This window comes from Mustela putorius, unplaced genomic scaffold, assembly GCF_011764305.1.
Source record: "Mustela putorius furo isolate JIRA1106 unplaced genomic scaffold, ASM1176430v1.1 tig00003853_pilon_pilon_pilon, whole genome shotgun sequence".
Lineage (NCBI taxonomy): Eukaryota > Metazoa > Chordata > Mammalia > Carnivora > Mustelidae > Mustela > Mustela putorius.
In genome coordinates, this window is record NW_025422005.1 from 83,928,750 (window position 1) to 83,945,462 (window position 16,713).

General features: G+C 38.9%; 1 protein-coding gene across 6 annotated transcripts in view; it reads right to left on the reverse strand.

The window, feature by feature from the left end:
- PLPPR5 (phospholipid phosphatase related 5) overlaps positions 1-16,713 on the reverse strand; it is a 120,613-nt gene that overhangs the window by 74,115 nt on the left and 29,785 nt on the right. For all 6 annotated transcript variants that reach the window (XM_045064896.1, XM_004752536.3, XM_045064897.1 and 3 more), the window contains 2 exons: positions 6,021-6,153; positions 1,841-2,091 (listed from right to left, as the gene is read on the reverse strand). In XM_045064896.1, the coding sequence (XP_044920831.1) occupies positions 1,841-2,091; positions 6,021-6,153 (384 nt within the window). The remainder of the gene's footprint in view (positions 1-1,840; positions 2,092-6,020; positions 6,154-16,713) is intronic.

Consider the following 16,713-nt stretch of genomic DNA (forward strand, 5'->3'; position numbering starts at 1 on the left):
AGATCAAGTATTTATAATACTAGCACATTCACCACCATTGGCAAACCCTGGTTATACAGCAAAACCAATCACCTATTAGGGCTAAAATAATCATGTAACAGGATTTGGGTTCAGAGAGTATTCTGGAATTCGTCTCAAGTCATTGGCTTGATCATGTACGTATATGCAGATATTTGCAATTCATACTCGGATACAAATAACAACGTCAGATTTAGATGTGATGACAATGAAGGAGAAGTATTTTTCACTTCTGATTCACTTAAGTTTTAAACATTCATTTTAAGGTTGAGTGCTTCATATTCTAAGAGAGGTGGGACATGCAGTCAAGCAATTCAAGGAAAAGGAAAGAATATGCATGGATAAACAGATTTTATAGCAAGTCTGCAGTGCCTTTGAATGGGAAGCAGAAGGCAAAGCTGAAGGGATAAAGAAATCCGGGGAAACTGGAGGAGTGGAGTCAGGAGCACACTGAAAGGGAAAGAAGGGAGTTGTAACTGACAAACCGTACAGAAGCCAGAAGACAGTGGAAGAGAAAATGGGTAAGATGGGGTTTGATCTTTGACTCTAAAATACTTTTTTTTGATGGGATTTTTAAAAGTCCAGGCTGTGAGGGTTAGAATTAGCTCGGCTTGAAAACTTTAGAAATGTTAAAATGCATGTACTTACAGCCTCCAAAAATTATTCTGCCATCATGAGCAGTAAGTACAGTGCTGTATTTTCCCTCCTAAATTGTCGCTTATTTAGTAATTTTGTTTCCAATCTCAGGTAGAAGTGTCATAGGGTATTACTGTGTATTCTCTCTGCTTTTAGAGATAAGCAGACAGGACTGCATTGAGAATACCAGAAATATTTCCATAATCAAATAGCTCCTTGAGAGTAAAAATAATTCTGAGGGTTTTTTTTAAGTCATTGGCAATGAACTGATTTGGTTTCAAATAGGTCCTGAGATCTCTTGTCAATGAGTTAAAATCAGAAGAAAGGAGCTATTGGCACCACTGGGAAGGAGAACCCCAAAAGACATTTAAAATCTTTGAACTTTTTACTGTAACCATTAGAAAGCCTAAAGAGCACACTTTGGGAGTCCAGCTCCATAGCTACAAGGCAGACCCTGGTAAGCGAGGGAAGGGCTTTGATAGCAGGAATGCTGGGGCCAAGAGCTGCCTGTTAAGGCTGCCCTTCTCTCTACTCCTGTGAATCAGTAATGTGCTCAACCATGACCATTTACTTCCACCTAGAGGTCCTGGACAGCCGCGGGAGGCCTGGCTCTCACCACCAAAATGAGGGCAAAGACTCAAGAATAAAGGGGAAAAAAAAACCCTACATAATTTAATAGGACATTTTGCCTAGCTCTATGCGAAAATACTGAAACAGTAGCTGAAATATTATGATGACATAGTTACCAATAACCAACCAAACAAACAAAAATTCTAAAAAAAAAAAAACGGTGCCCCTTTCCTGACGTCCACCAGAGAATATCAGAGCTTGAGTAGGCAGCTAAGAGGCCTGGATAGCTTTCTTAATAGGGCTATTACAAGATTAGGGGGACTGCTACTGGACAAATTTGTTCCCAGTAAGCCCTATTTAATTTAACATAAAGACAAACATATTCTCAAATAGAAATGCTAATGGCTTTATTTTTTAATACAACCAACTACCCACACATAATCTCATGAGAGTCAACTGACTTAATTTTATCCACAGTCCAAACAGCCATTATTAAAAATAAATTAAATGGCCTACAGAAAGCGGTTAATGCGACTTCCATCATGGCAGAGAAAAAGAATGTCTACACTGGGAGAATGAACAGAGAGACGAAGACTGGTCAATAATCCTTACTTACTGTCAGATACATGGCTGCATAGACGCTGAGAGCCGCTTCTTTGGATGGGAACGTCTTCCTGGCTCTCATGATGAGATCTGGGTTGCCCGTGCAGGCCTCTTCCCCACTGATGAACTGTGTATACTGCTGACATCCAAGCGCCGTATAGTTGGGCTTACACAGGGCAAGAAAATGTGGAGCCAGATTCCCTGTGACCACCTGCCCAGCGTTTACAAAAATATCGGTAGCAAAGAGCCCAAACGCATAAATACCTGAGGACGAAAGCAAACCACCACCGTAACTCTGTTTGGTTTTGTTTGTATTTCGGTTGACCATAAGCCAACATGGAAATATTTTAGAAACTATGAAATAAGTCATACATACATACATATGGTTTCCCCCCATTTCACTTCTGATTCTTCGCTTTCTGGAGAGGTGGGAGTGTTAAATTATTTAACACATCGAGTCGTCTACCACTGGCTACAGTTTTACGCAACGTGGGTTTATAAGACATCAGAAAAAAGAGGAAGATATATTCTAAGACTGTGTTTGGGTAATGCGATTTTTAAAAAGGAGACCTGTTCTCTGGAGAGGACTCAGTCTCACCTTCTACCAATGTGAGCAATCTTGATTTTTTTCCCTATTTTGAAAATATTTTGCATCTTACAAACATAAAGTAAAGCAGTTGTCTCCCTTTGATTATGCCTCTTAAACCCATTCAGACTGATATTAACTCTGCTGGAGGTGCCAATTAGCAGTAAAACCCAATGCCATTAGTTTTCATTTAAATATCGTGGAAAATCTTAAGTAAAGCAGAATGGTTCAAATTGATTTCTGTGCTGCTTTCATGAATACATTTTAAAAAGTCACACTAACAGCTAGTAACTTAGTTCCACTTTATATTTTATGACTGGACTTCAATTTATCAAATTTGGGGCAATTTTGTAAAAAATAATGCAATCAAAATGATGATTTTTCAATTATCTCCACAGCCTTAAAATTTGTTTGCTTTCATTACCAGAATTCTATACTTATAAAATTAAGTATACACAAATTTTTTTTTTGTCCTTTTTTGTGAGGAATGTGACAGTCTACTCAAATTAAAAATATATATATATTTCTTGGGGCGCCTGGGTTGCTCAGTGGGTTAAGCCTCTGCCATCGGCTCAGTTCATAATCCGAGAGTCCTGGGATCAGCCCCACATCGGGCTCTCTGCTCAGCAGGGAGCCTGCTTCCCCCTTTCTCTCTCTGCCTGCCTCTCTGCCTACTTGTGATATCTCTGTCTGTCAAATAAATAAATAAAATCTTTAAAAAATATATATATGTGTGTATATATATGCACATATATATTTCTAAATTTGATGCTTTTGGTCATTAAAGCCAAAATTTATTTTTCTTAGGTAGAATGGGCAAAATAAATTCCTTATCACCGTTTTCAATTAAACTGACAGATACAAACTTTGAGAATGTGGTACCAATGTGAAGAAATCTATTCTTCTTAATTTTGGGAAATAAAATTCCACTAGGTATTTTTACATTGTGCCAGGAGAATACATCCCAAACAATTCGTTTGTTAAAAAGTCATATAGTGCTATTATAATAACCAGACACTTCATTTCTTAGTCATGAATTTCTAGATTGTTTGTTTGCTAAACCTTTATACATAATTGTCGGCTGTTATATAGGAAAGTCACCGGGGAAGTTGTGCAGGATCAAGTAATTTTCCAGCATCAGGAACATGGCTATCCTTTTAATTTTTGAAATATTATATAAGATTATAAAAGGCTGAGGCACACAAACCCGCACATAGCAAAACTCTGTGTGCATACAATGGCAATGAAACAAAGACCTTAGTTCATTCTTTATCTAAAAATGTTAAAAGGAAATAATAAAAAGCTCTTTTCTTTATGTCTTCCCAGAATTTCATGAGTCATACAAGTAAATGTTATCAAAAGCAGAAACTGCTGTTGCAACAACATGGATGGAACTAGAGCGTATCATGCTTAGCGAAATAAGTCAAGCAGAGAAAGACAACTATCATATGATCTCCCTGATATGAGGAAGTGGTGATGCAACATGGAGGCTTAAGTGGGTAGAAGAATAAATGAAACAAGATGGGATTGGGAGGGAGACAAACCATAAGTGACTCTTAATCTCACAAAACAAACTGAGGGTTGCCGGGGGGAGGGGGTTTGGGAGAAGGGGGTGGGATTATGGACATTGGGGAGGGTATGTGATTTGGTGAGTGCTGTGAAGTGTGTAAACCTGGTGATTCACAGACCTGTACCCCTGGGGATAAAAATATATGTTTATAAAAATAAAAAATTAAAAAAAAAAAAAAAAAAAAGCAGAAACTTAGGAGAGGCAGAGAAATGAAAGAGAATGGAGGAGCTTAAGAAAATGTTCATGCAGGTAACCTCTCCTTCCAAACATCATGGCCCAGCACAAGAACCTAAATGGCAAGTCTTCATCTCTACTCTCTTGAAATCTAGGCTAAGATGTAACTCATTCTATTTAACGAAACCATTCTCTTTATCTGCTGTAATAAGTTTTGCTGTGTAAAATAGAGAGAAGTATTTGATAAAGATATGGAAATGTCTCCTGATGTTTGTTAAGTTCCCAAATGTGCTTTTGAATTAAAATATTCAGTGCATCAGGCCCAAGGCCAATATTGTAGCTACAAAGATACTTATTAAAATGAGATCCCATGAGTGTATCCACGGTGCTGACCGCCAGCATAAAATCCCTACAAAGAATGATGCCCTATTATGTAGTAATGTTTTGCTTATAAACTTCCCATTTTAACAAAGTTGAAATATCCAAATCATAATGAACAAGAGAGAAGAAACAAATCAAGAATTCCTAAATATTTTATAAAATCATATAATAAGAAACACAAAGAGATTTAAAACATGCTTTACTTTGTGCCATATATTCTTTAGAAATATGTGTGCAAATGCAAAATACATCCACTTAAGTAGGTGTAATAAAATTTGCTTGAACAGTATTTTGGAAAGTGTCAATTTCATCATTTTTAGTTTTGAGTATATTATTGCTTATTTTGTTATTAAATGACTCATGCAAAGATCAATGAGTCAAGAACAAAGTATTGATGCATGTAAAAAATAGCTTTTTAAAGTTTCATATAAGAGTTGTCATCACTTCAACAGTATAAATAAGGGCTTAGAGATGTATAACTTGATGGCAATTTAAAAAACAGTCTTAGATATGGAGAGATTTTGTCTTTAGAGAGACTCAAAGGCAAGATGACATTTGATTAGTCTTTAAGTGGGTTTATATAGAGATTAGCTGATCTATGCATGATATCTCCAAGGTCTTCAACTTAATCCCACTGCTATGAGAAATATATTGAAAGGTACTGGACCTTAATCTCAATCTAAATACAGATAAAAATTTATTTTAAATTTTATTTAGCATATACAGACATACTTTTTTTTATCTGATAAATACAGGAAATGATCATTTATATTCAACTTTATTGTGTCAGTTAAAAAATTTGTCTTGGCCAAGTTTCTACTGACTTGAAATGATTTGTAATAATTCATCAATGTTTATATGTATTAGTGCTAGAATTTCAGACTGAAGGTTAAAGTATCAGTAAATTCTTTTCTAAAATTGAAAAAAAATTAATTTAATTCCAGTATAGTTAACATACAATGTTATAGTAGTTTCATATAGTGATAGTAAGTCTTTCCCTCTAATAAAATCACTAATTTGTTTTTGTTCACATTAAAAAAACCCCTAGAGGCAGCACATGGAGAGCTACATCTGATAATTAACAAACACAACATAATCTTTTCTCGGGCAATCTATTTTTCTTGTCTTTCATGATGTTCACCAATCTAACTAGATTATCATTTCTCCCCACTGTTTCTGAAATTTCATGAACACAGTAAATCATTTATTTTAATTATATAATTTTTAGTTTCTTAAAAAATATTAAACATCCAAGTGTGGTGTTCTTTTTTTTTTTTCTTTAAAATAATATGGAAATGACATGTGAGCTGGAGCCATATGAGAAAAAATAGTACGCAATGTTATTTTTAAAACCAAACTGAGACCTTTCAAATAAAATATAATCCAATATTTGTACAGTCTTAAAATGCTGATCATTTTAAGGGTTAGCTTATACATAAACATGGTTTCCACAACAATAAAAATAATTTAGTGAACACATACCCAGAAATCGTACAGTTCGCCGCACCAGTGGGTTTATATAGCAACAATCTCCAGTTAAAATAGTTTTCTCCTGGTTTTCAAAATCCCGTGTGGCCAGTTGTAGGCAAAACACTGCAGTTTCTCCCACTATTATCTTGCAAGGAAATAAAAGGTTAAAGAACATTAGAATTTAAGCAGTATAAATATAGAATAATTTTATTTTTTAAAAATGCAAGAAAGTAACTCCTTTGAGTGGTAATGATCTCAATATAAAACCGAATCATATTTGCTTAACTAAGCCCTTTTTTAGAACCTTATCCCTATGCATACAACCCATGTTTCTCTCAACTCAAGGAAGTATTAAACTGATAAATTATGAATACAAATGCACCATATCATTTTTGTTTTCTGGAAGACTTCATTAAAAAAAATTTACAAAGGATCTTTGCTTAAGGACGCACTTATTTATTTTTGGTATGTAACTGAATTTCATGTTTTTTCTTTAAGTGATTACGTCTTTCTTAAATTTGACACTGCCACAGAAATCGGAACAATTTTCTATGAAAACATTCTTGAAAGGATCAGATAAAGACACTCTAAAGTCAAATTACATTAATACTTTTATAACAAGAAACAAAATCAATTCAAACATGTGCTTGGCCTTGAGGTCATCCTTTGCCAAAATCTTATTATTCTATTGAGACAGTATTAAAAATTATAGACATTAATATATTCTTTATATTTTAGTACATATATGTCATTTTCATCTTCATAAAAAAAGGAAAGAAAAAATATTGTCATACTTCTTTTATAACTAAAAAAACCAAGACTTGAAACTCAAACGAATTGCCCAAAGCCACAGAGCCAGTAAGGAGAAAAATAAAAATCCGGATACAGATTCTTTGCTCTACTATGCTAATTTACTAAAGGACCTGCCTATCTTCCCTTTGTGTTAAATACCATTTGCAGTGGTTTTCATATGTGGCTTTTAAAATCACCCAGCAAGGTATTAGGTACTAGAGAATGTGTTAATATTCCATTCCATGAATGAGGAAAGGAAGGATTAGGGAGGTTAGATAATTTGTTCCTCATCAAGCCAGTCAGAAGGCAAGCAGAAATTGCTGACTTGGCCTCAGATCTTTGGACTTTATTTAATATAATGATCAACAACACTAGAAATAAGATTAAGAGAAAAGAAATGGAGCAAATGGTATGTTGCCTAATTTGTCATTATTAAGGCTAGTTCTCAGTACATCTTGTCTAGGTGAAGTAACATCCTAAACAGAGAGTCCCTGAAATGGCCTGGAAAAATGCTTTTGGGGTCTTGATGAAAGGTAATACTTGTAATTATAGGATATTCAAAATTGTAAGTGGGAGATACAGAAGGATTTCATAAGAGATAAAACATCTGACCTAGTTCTACTCTAATATAAGTAACAGATTATAGGGCATTTCTTAATTTTTATTCTTTTTAAAAAAACATTTTATTTATTTGTTTGAGAGAGTGAGAGAGCATGAAAGGGGAGAAGGTCAGAGGGAGAAGCAGACTCCCCGTGGAGCTGGGAGCCCAATGCAGGACTCAATCCCAGGACTCTGGGATCATGACCTGAGCCAAAGGCAGTCACTTAACCAATGGAGCCACCCAGGTGCCCCAATTTTTATTCTTTCTAACTTTTCCTCTTTTCTTACTATATCTCTTCTTGCAGGGAGGTCAGGGTTCAAGGTTGTATCAGTACATGTGGAGCTGAATTCCGTTAAAGGAGTCCAATCTTGCCTATCTGGTGGTAAGACTGGGCTGAATTAAGAAAAGCTAGAGTTCATAGCCTCCCAAATCCTCCTGAAATTTTTAACTCTGGTAAAGTAAAAGAGGTGTGTGATGAAACAGTTAATCTGGCCTTAAGAGGCGCAGGACGTATTTTCCACAGGTTCGTCAGCGGCCGGCAGGGCCCTAGGAGAAGCTGACAAACAGACAAGCTGTGTGCCTCACATCTTCTCATCTTCCTTTCTGAATCATTCTGCTGCTGCTCTTTGAAAGAAATTACTTCCTGCATTTTCAGTTTCAACTGCTTCCAGGTCTGTGTTGCCCTACAGTGTTCCAAATTCTAAGAGTCTACCACCTACTCCACATCAGGAGCGTCTTGGCTCCCAGCCTGATTCCGCCCCCTTAAGCCTTCTCTCCCTTGCCAGAGCAGGTACTAGGGGGTCTCCACCTCCTCCTGGCTCTACCCCCGAGTACACTGACCCCCTCAACTCGGTCTGGTATTCTATGATACACAAAACTCCTCCGAATGTAACAGATACCCAATAATTCTTATTAAATGCATATGTGAATTCCATCCTCATTAGATCCGAAGCCTCGGACCTTTTGCCTGACTCCTAATAACCAACTCCTGCCGTGTTTCTGTGATGAAGGCTCTACCTTACACCTTAATCCCTTCCTATAACCAGATCCTGGATGCTTGTCGCTGACGTGATAACGCATTTGGTTACCAGGTTCCTACCAGGCTAACACCTTGTCTTACCCAGGCCTTGTCTGGGTCCCTCTTCCTAGGGCTCTGCTTCTTGGTTTTCCTAATGCTAACCCCTTGCCTGGGTGCATGTCAGCACATTGCACATTTCTGAATTCCCTATTTTTGTCTTCAGCCTATCTGCCAAAACACCATCTCCATCAATACTGTTTGGCTGCTACTAAAAGAAACTCTCTCAAACTGGGTTAAGTAAAATTGGGAATTTATTCTAGGGTTTGGAGGGTTATCTCAGAACTCGGGGTATGGGACTCAGGATCAGATCCAGGAATGAAAATTCCTCAGGAATCTAGGCAACTACTCTCTCTCCATCTCACTCCCTGTCTCTGGAGTCACACTGCCTCTCAGCTCTTCTCTGAATGCCTGACTCATTCTTGTCTTTCTGCAAACCAGTTCTGCTGCTGGTTCGATTGCCCAACAGTTGTCAAGAGCCCTGTTTAGAACCTATCAGCTCAGTTCAGGGAAAGTTCAACCAATTAGATTTTTTTTTTTGAATATATATATAATTTTTTATTTTTTATAAACATATATTTTTATCCCCAGGCGTACAGGTCTGTGAATCACCAGGTTTACACACTTCACAGCACTCACCAAAGCACATACCCTCCCCAATGTCCATAATCCCACCCCCTTCTCCCAAACCCCCTCCCCCCAGCAACCCTCAGTTTGTTTTGTGAGATTAAGAGTCACTTATGGTTTGTCTCCCTCCCAATCCCATTTTCTTTCATTTATTCTTCTCGTACCCACTTAAGCCCCCATGTTGTATCACCACTTCCTCATATCAGGGAGATCATATGATAGTTGTCTTTCTCTGCTTGACTTATTTCGCTAAGCATGATACGCTCTAGTTCCATCCATGTTGTCGCAAATGGCAAGATTTCATTTCTTTTGATGGCTGCATAGTATTCCATTGTGTATATATACCACATCTTCTTGATCCATTCATCTGTTGATGGACATCTAGGTTCTTTCCATAGTTTGGCTATTGTGGACATTGCTGCTCTAAACATTCGGGTACACGTGCCCCTTTGGATCACTACGTTTGTATCTTTAGGGTAAATACCCAATTAGATTTAATGTGTCCCAACTCCAAATCCCTAGGGGGTTCCACTGGGAACAGGTTCTCTTCTGGTCCAATTCACCCAAGTTAAGAAAGTGTGTCATGGTGCACGGAAACTGCCTCTCTGGGCAGAAAGCCTATTTCTCAGCAAAAGGGAGTTGCACTGATGTCTACCTCAACTCTTATCCATCCCATCTTGCTGGACCTCCCCACTCCCATGCTAATTCTTTCTCTAGACTAGCCCTTTCCACCATGTTCTCTGGGTACTGCATTCTATGTGCCTCCTGGGACTTCATCTCATCAAATGTAGTGCCCTCGATCCCAGTGTCTGCTCTCCTCTCGTAGCTGCACCTACTTCACATGCTCCACTTCTGCCTCCCCCACTGTGATAGCTGTGAAATTCCTTAGCCAAATCGTACTCTCTCTTAACCTCTCTACCTGTCCCGACTTCCTAAGTCCAAACTCCCATTGTTTACTACTATCAGCAGGTTCATCTAACAAAACAAAAGCAATTTTTATTACGATGTATACTCAGATACCTTCTGAGTTAAGTACTCCATGTTAGGCATGGCTGTTTAAAGAAAGCTTTACAACCCAGTTGGGTGGACACAATTAAAATAATGAATAATAGTATGAGTCTAAGTTTTAGTTGGTTTGGACAATGACTACCAGTAGCACATTTAGGAAGAAATGTTGCTGAGTCACTGGAAGCATCTGTGGCCACAGTGGGACGGACCACTCAGATTGGCCTGCTGCAGGGAGGCTTTCCAGTTCACGCACCCAGCTGCTATTCCACTGGGACCACACTTCCTGTAGGCTCCTTCTAGTAAATGACTAAGTATGATGGGGGCACTCAGGAAAGCCTGTTGCCCTGAGATGTGGGATACCTCTGACTGGCAATTTTGATTTGAAAACTGTCAATCAGCCTGGCCAACTCTTTCTTGAAACTGTGCTGTGTTCTGAGGGGCTGGCGACCTTGTTCCCCGACGTTCCCCTTCTCTTTCACAGAGGTCATCATAGTCTGAGGGCTTTCACAGCCTTCTCTGGCCGAGCCCTCTCCAAACCTGTAAAGCAGAAAGCCTTTGTCTGATCCTCAGTTCTATAGGAAGCCCTTAAGTAGTCCCTGTGCAAGGTTGGTGGTGTCTTATTCATGGTCCATGTAAATCTGATATGGAATGTGACGATGCCCGTGAAATGCTCAGGAGCCGGTACCAAAGATGGTACTCAATGGCTCACCATTTTACCTACCCAGTCAGAGTTGTGTCTGAGCAACCATGCTATTCCTTGAGTCATAGTCCTCTCCTAACTGCAACCTGACAGTCTATGTGGTTGGAGGCAAGAGATGTGTTTCTGAGCCTCAACCCGCCAGGTAAATGGAAGCCTTACATTCCACAGCTGGAGTACCATGTTTCCTGTTATACTCCATCCTCTGATGGAGTAACTCCATTATGCTTTATTGAACTCAGTGTTGACATTATGAAGTCTCTTGAGCCCTACCTTGCTTATGAAGTGGGACCTACACACACACCCTTTCTAAACAACCTATCCCATCTCTATCCCATCTTTGAGGATAGAACTGGTAGTGGTCCTATAGCTGATCCATTACCCTGCTTGGCAGTGAGTAAAAAGCTCCATCTTTTCAATGAATAGCAACCTACAAACATGCGGGAACAAATCATTAATCCCCAAATATAAATGCTCAAATGTTTGTTATAAGCACATAACATTGTTCTCATGCCTCAGTTCCCAGAGGCTGGCCCTCTAGTATGTATGCTCCTTAATGACAAAATACTGAAATAAGTTTTCTCAGGAAGATGAAATCACTGTAGACTTTCATCAAATGACAAACTCCAAATAACTTTATGTTTTCATTTATGAAAACCTGATTAGAAATTGCTCTCTCTTTCCACTTTTGATGATTCAAAGATATCCATGCATAATTGTTTTGAAATTGGTACAAGAAAACCAGTGCAGATGTAAAGATGTAACGGCAGCAGTAGAGGTCACACCATCAGTGTGATGGTAGTTGGCATGTCTCATACACTTCAGATATATGTGAAATAAATCTGAAAAGCAACTTTATCCATAAAGGTATAGTCATGAGAGAGACTTAAAATTTTAAAGTGCAGGAAGGCATTGGGTTTATATTTAGGTTTCTATCAAACACACTGTCCATTCTTGGTTATTTAGGCACAGATAAAGAAGGAACTCATTTCCCTCCACAAACTTTAAGCTAGCCAAAGAAAATTCTTAGCTGTACCAAGAAGTGAAAAGCTACACTGGGTACTGTCTCATTAACTTTGTGTCATGATATGAGAAATTAAGGTTTCTTCAGTGTCTATATGTATTCCAGCACTTTTGCTGGAATTACTAACTTCTGGTTAGTAACTGGTGTTACTAACTTCTTAAAACATAGTTGCTAAGTGGAATTGAGGTTGGAGAGAGAATTTAATGAATTCAGGAGAATGACGGAAGAAGTAATATAGTTAGTGATAAATAGTAATAGATTTAGTGGTCCAGATTTCCTCCCAGCAGGTAAGAAACTATGGTTATGTTTTGCTCTAAGTATATATATTTCCTAATTTGACCACAAAAACTTGTGTCCTCACTTTCATATTATAAAGTTGCCTTGGGAAGTGGCTTCCTAGTCCAGACCAGCATTCCCTGCATGCCTGGCGCTAGGCGGTGACTTACACCAAAGGAACGTCAGGATCAATGATGTGTGTCAGTTTCAGACCAGGAGGAAAGTCGTGTGTACATTCTCCATGTTTTCTTCCCACCTGCTGCCCAGAAGCAGGGAACTCTCCAGGCCCAGGAGTTGTTGGTGCCGTAAGACAGAAGGAGTCAAAGTTCTCCAGTCAGTAGTGCTGCACTAGACTGTCATGTGAGTGGAAGATAAACTCTAACATGTGAAGCCAGTGAGATGTGGGTGTTTATTCATTCACAGCGATGAGAACTTGCTAATCTCCTGCTTTTTTTTTTTTTAAAGATTTTATTTATTTATTTGACAGAGAGAGATCACAAGTAGGCAGAGAGGCAGGCAGAGAGAGAGAAGGAAGCAGGCTCCCTGTTGAGCAGAGAGCCCGATGCGGAACTCGATCCCAGGACCCTGAGATCATGACCTGAGCTGAAGGCAGCGGCTTAACCCACTGAGCCACCCAGGCGCCCGTTCTTTTTTTTTTTTTTTTTTTTTTTGACTAAAGAGGGAATGAGTCTCACACTCCATTTTCAGCAGAGAATATTTGGTTGGAATTCAAAACCACTGGTTTTCAGTACATTCATTTTATGGTTAGCTTCTCTTTGCCAATTGATATCAGTTGATATTGGTATTTCATTTATGGTAATGATATGTTTTCTTTTACAATTTGTTGGTTAAGTGGATTGATTTAAAGAAAAAAATAAGTGATAGTTGAGGTGGTATGTGGCTATGAGAGAAATCATGAAGCTGATACTCTAAGAGGCAAATTTGGGAAATATTTAACATATAACCAACTAACTTAAAGCTTCTACACAGCAAAAAACCCAGTATGCTCACAAAATGAAAAGGCAACCTATCAAATGGGAGAAAATCTATGCAAATCATATGTCTGATAAGGGTTTAGTATCCAAAATATATAAAGAACTCATATAACTCAACAATAAACAAAACAAAAATATTGAAAATGGACAAAAGAAACAACTGGACAGTTTTCTAAAGAAGACATACAAATGGCCAACAGTCACATGAAATGGTGCCCACCATCACTCATTATGAGGGCAATGCAAATCAAAACCACAATGAGATATCACCTTTACCCTTGTCAAAATGGCTGTGATCAAAAAGACAAGAGATAGGGTGCCTGGGTGGCTCAGTGGGTTAAGCCGCTGCCTTCGGCTCAGGTCATGATCTCAGGGTCCCGGGATCGAGTCCCACATCGGTCTCTCTGCTCAGCAGGGGGCCTGCTTCCCTTCCTCTCTCTCTGCCTGCCTCTCTGCCTACTTGTGATCTCTGTCTGTCAAATAAATAAATAAAATCTTTAAAAAAAAAAAGACAAGAGATAATATGTGTTGGTGAAGATGTGGAGAAAAGGGAACCCTTGAGCACTGTTGGTGGGAATGCAAACTGGTGCAGCCACTATGGAAAACTGTATGGAGATTCCTCAAAAAATTAAAACTAAAACTACCTTGTGAGCCAGCAATCCTGCTTCTGGGTATATATCCAAAGGAACAGAAATTAGGATCTCAAAGAGATAACTGCACTCCAATGTTCATTGCAGCATTAGTCACAATGGCTATGAAGTGGAAACCACGTAAGTGTCTGTCAATGGATAAATGCCTAAAGAAGTGATATATACCATATGTGGTATATACCATAAAATGGTATATACAATGGAATACCATTCAGTCATGAGAAAGCAGAAAATCCTGCTATTTGCTACAACCTGGATGAACCTTAAAGCATTTTGCTAAATAAATATATCAGACCAAGAAAAACATATATTGCATGGTATCACTTATATGTGGAATCTAAAAAAAAAAAAAAAAGAAAAAGAAAAAGAAAAGGAAAAGCTGAATGCATAGAAACAGAGCAGAATGGTGGTTACCAGGTTGGAGGTTAGAGGGAAATAGGAAGATATTGGTCAGGACGCCTGGGTGGCTCAGTTGGTTAAGCATATGACTCTTGATTTCAGCTCGGTCATTATCTCAAGGGTCCCAGGATGGAGCCCTGAGTCAGGATTCCTGCTCAGTGGGGAGTATGCTTATCCCTCTCCTTCTGCTCCTACATTCTGTCCACACCCGGCTCCTGTGCTTTCTCAAATAGATAGATAAAATCTTAAAAAAGAAAGAAAGAAACAAACAAACAAACATACATACATACATACATACTGGTCCAAGGCCACAAACTTCCAGTTGTAAGATTAACAAGTTCTGAGGATCTAATGTACAGCATGGCGATCACAGCTAATAATACTGTGCTGAATACTTAAATGTTGCTACAAGAGTAGATCTTAAATGTTCTCACTCATGTGAGAGGACAGAGGTGCTAGCTAGTGTTATGGTGTTAATCCATTTTGAAATACATAAATCTATCAAATCCACACATTGTGCACCTTAAACTTGTGCATATGTCATTATATCTCTGCGAAGCTGGAGAGAAAAAGACTGACAAGAAAACCAACTTACATGGCATTTACTAGGTATTAGGGATTGGTTTAAGTGCTTTGCAAATACTCAGCCATATTGTTATTAAAAACCAGCTCCAGATGAAGAAAATAAGGCACAGATGAAGTGAGCTTCCTGGGGCTGGGTGAGGAGTGAAGAGGCAGCATCTGAACCCAAGGCAGTTCATTCTCTGAACCCGTGCCCTTAATCTGCACATGGCAGTAGCAGTGGTTAGGACTGTGGGTGGGTGGCACCTAGAAAGCCCCCATATCCTAGGGCGTAGGATAGTTTTGGTGAAGCAGTGGGTCCAAAGGCAGCTTACACAGGAGGAAATGAGGTCAGGGACTGGATTTGGTCCTTTGTGTGAAGGTCCACAGTCTTTAGGAGACTTGCTCACGCATATAGCAGGACACAAGAAACATGGGAACATGTTATCCCCACCGATGGGCGGGACAAGCTCATGAAATCATTTTTTAATTGTGGAGCCAGTAGAAGACAGTTAGAGGTCAATTTTCAGAGTGCTCTCCGGACAGTGGTTTTCAGATGTGGTCCCAGCAGCAGCAGCAGCACCTGGGAACTTGACGGAAGTACAAACTGGCAAGCCTCGCCACAGACCTACTGTCTCGGAAGCTCTAGCTGGGAGATCCAGCTGCCTGTGTTTTAATAAGCCCGCCCAAGCTCCCTGTAGGATCTTCTGAGGGATCTAAAAGTCCTGATTGCCATATGTTTTAAAATTTTCAGAGATATCTTTAAAGGAATTTCTAGATATTTATTTGAACAAATAATGATTACGTATTTGTACTGTGCAAAGAGCTATTCTAGTCACTGTAGTGCCTAGAATGGGATTCTAGGTGGGATTCTACAAGGCAAGGTTCAATGAAACTTAAAATAAAAAGAAACCCGAAGCTTTCGCTTTTCACATGTTTTAAGTGAGACTTGGAGAGACGGAGCATCCTGACAAGCCACTCACTGCTCAGCACCCCACACATGTTCATCCTCTGGCTTGGAGTCTACCACACTTCTCACTCTGGCTGAAATGCCAGAGGCGTCCAAGAAACTTACAACATAGCTGCCAACACGAACACATGCACTAGCTCTACTAGTGAATGAATAAAGAAGAGACGAGATGAGGAGTACGTGCTCCCTGAGGACTAAACACGCAAATGACCCAACGTGGTGTTCCTCTCTGGAACATTCTTACAGAAAGGGATCCAGTCTTCTTCAACCCCATCTAAGCAGTGTGGTCAGTATTTAAACACTCCAGAGCCTGAGGATTTGGCTGCAGCCCAGCATGGAGAAGTACTACCTGGAACGTTTTTACTCTAAGCACCAAAAAGGCATACGTGTCTCTGTGAAGTAGTATAGTATGAACTTTTGCTTCAGTGTCTGCATCTATTAAAATGAGGATAATCGAAATAATGCCACCATAGGCTGTTGTAAGACTTAAATGAGTTAACTGTTACAAAATTCTTAGAGTAAGAGTTAGCACAGGGTAAGCACTGTGCAAATTTTAGCTATGATTAGAAGAGCTTGAAGGTTCTGTCCAACTCAGATCTGTGATGGGTTAGTGCTCATGGTAAGGAAATCTGGGATAGTTGGAATAAGATAATAGAGCAGTTTGCTATGTTGGGATCATGTGAAAGTCCTGACACTAATCTCACAGTGCATGAGTGTGTGCCTGTGTGTGTGTGGCTAGGGGTAAGTGGAGGGTGGCAAGTAGCATGATCATAGAGAAAAAGCAAGCATGGAATGCCTGACAACAAGGCACAGATTTATACTATGCACATTCTTTTTTTTTTTTTTAATGATGAGAAGTTTGTGAAAACCATTAAAACTTTCCCAGTTAATGAAATTTTACATGATCTTTATATTTGCCCAACCATTCACAAAAATGTAGTGAACATAAGCTATAAGAAAAATGAATTATGAGAGCACTATAATTCAGTCATTTTGCATGCTTGTAGTTTCAAGAAAAAATTTAATACAT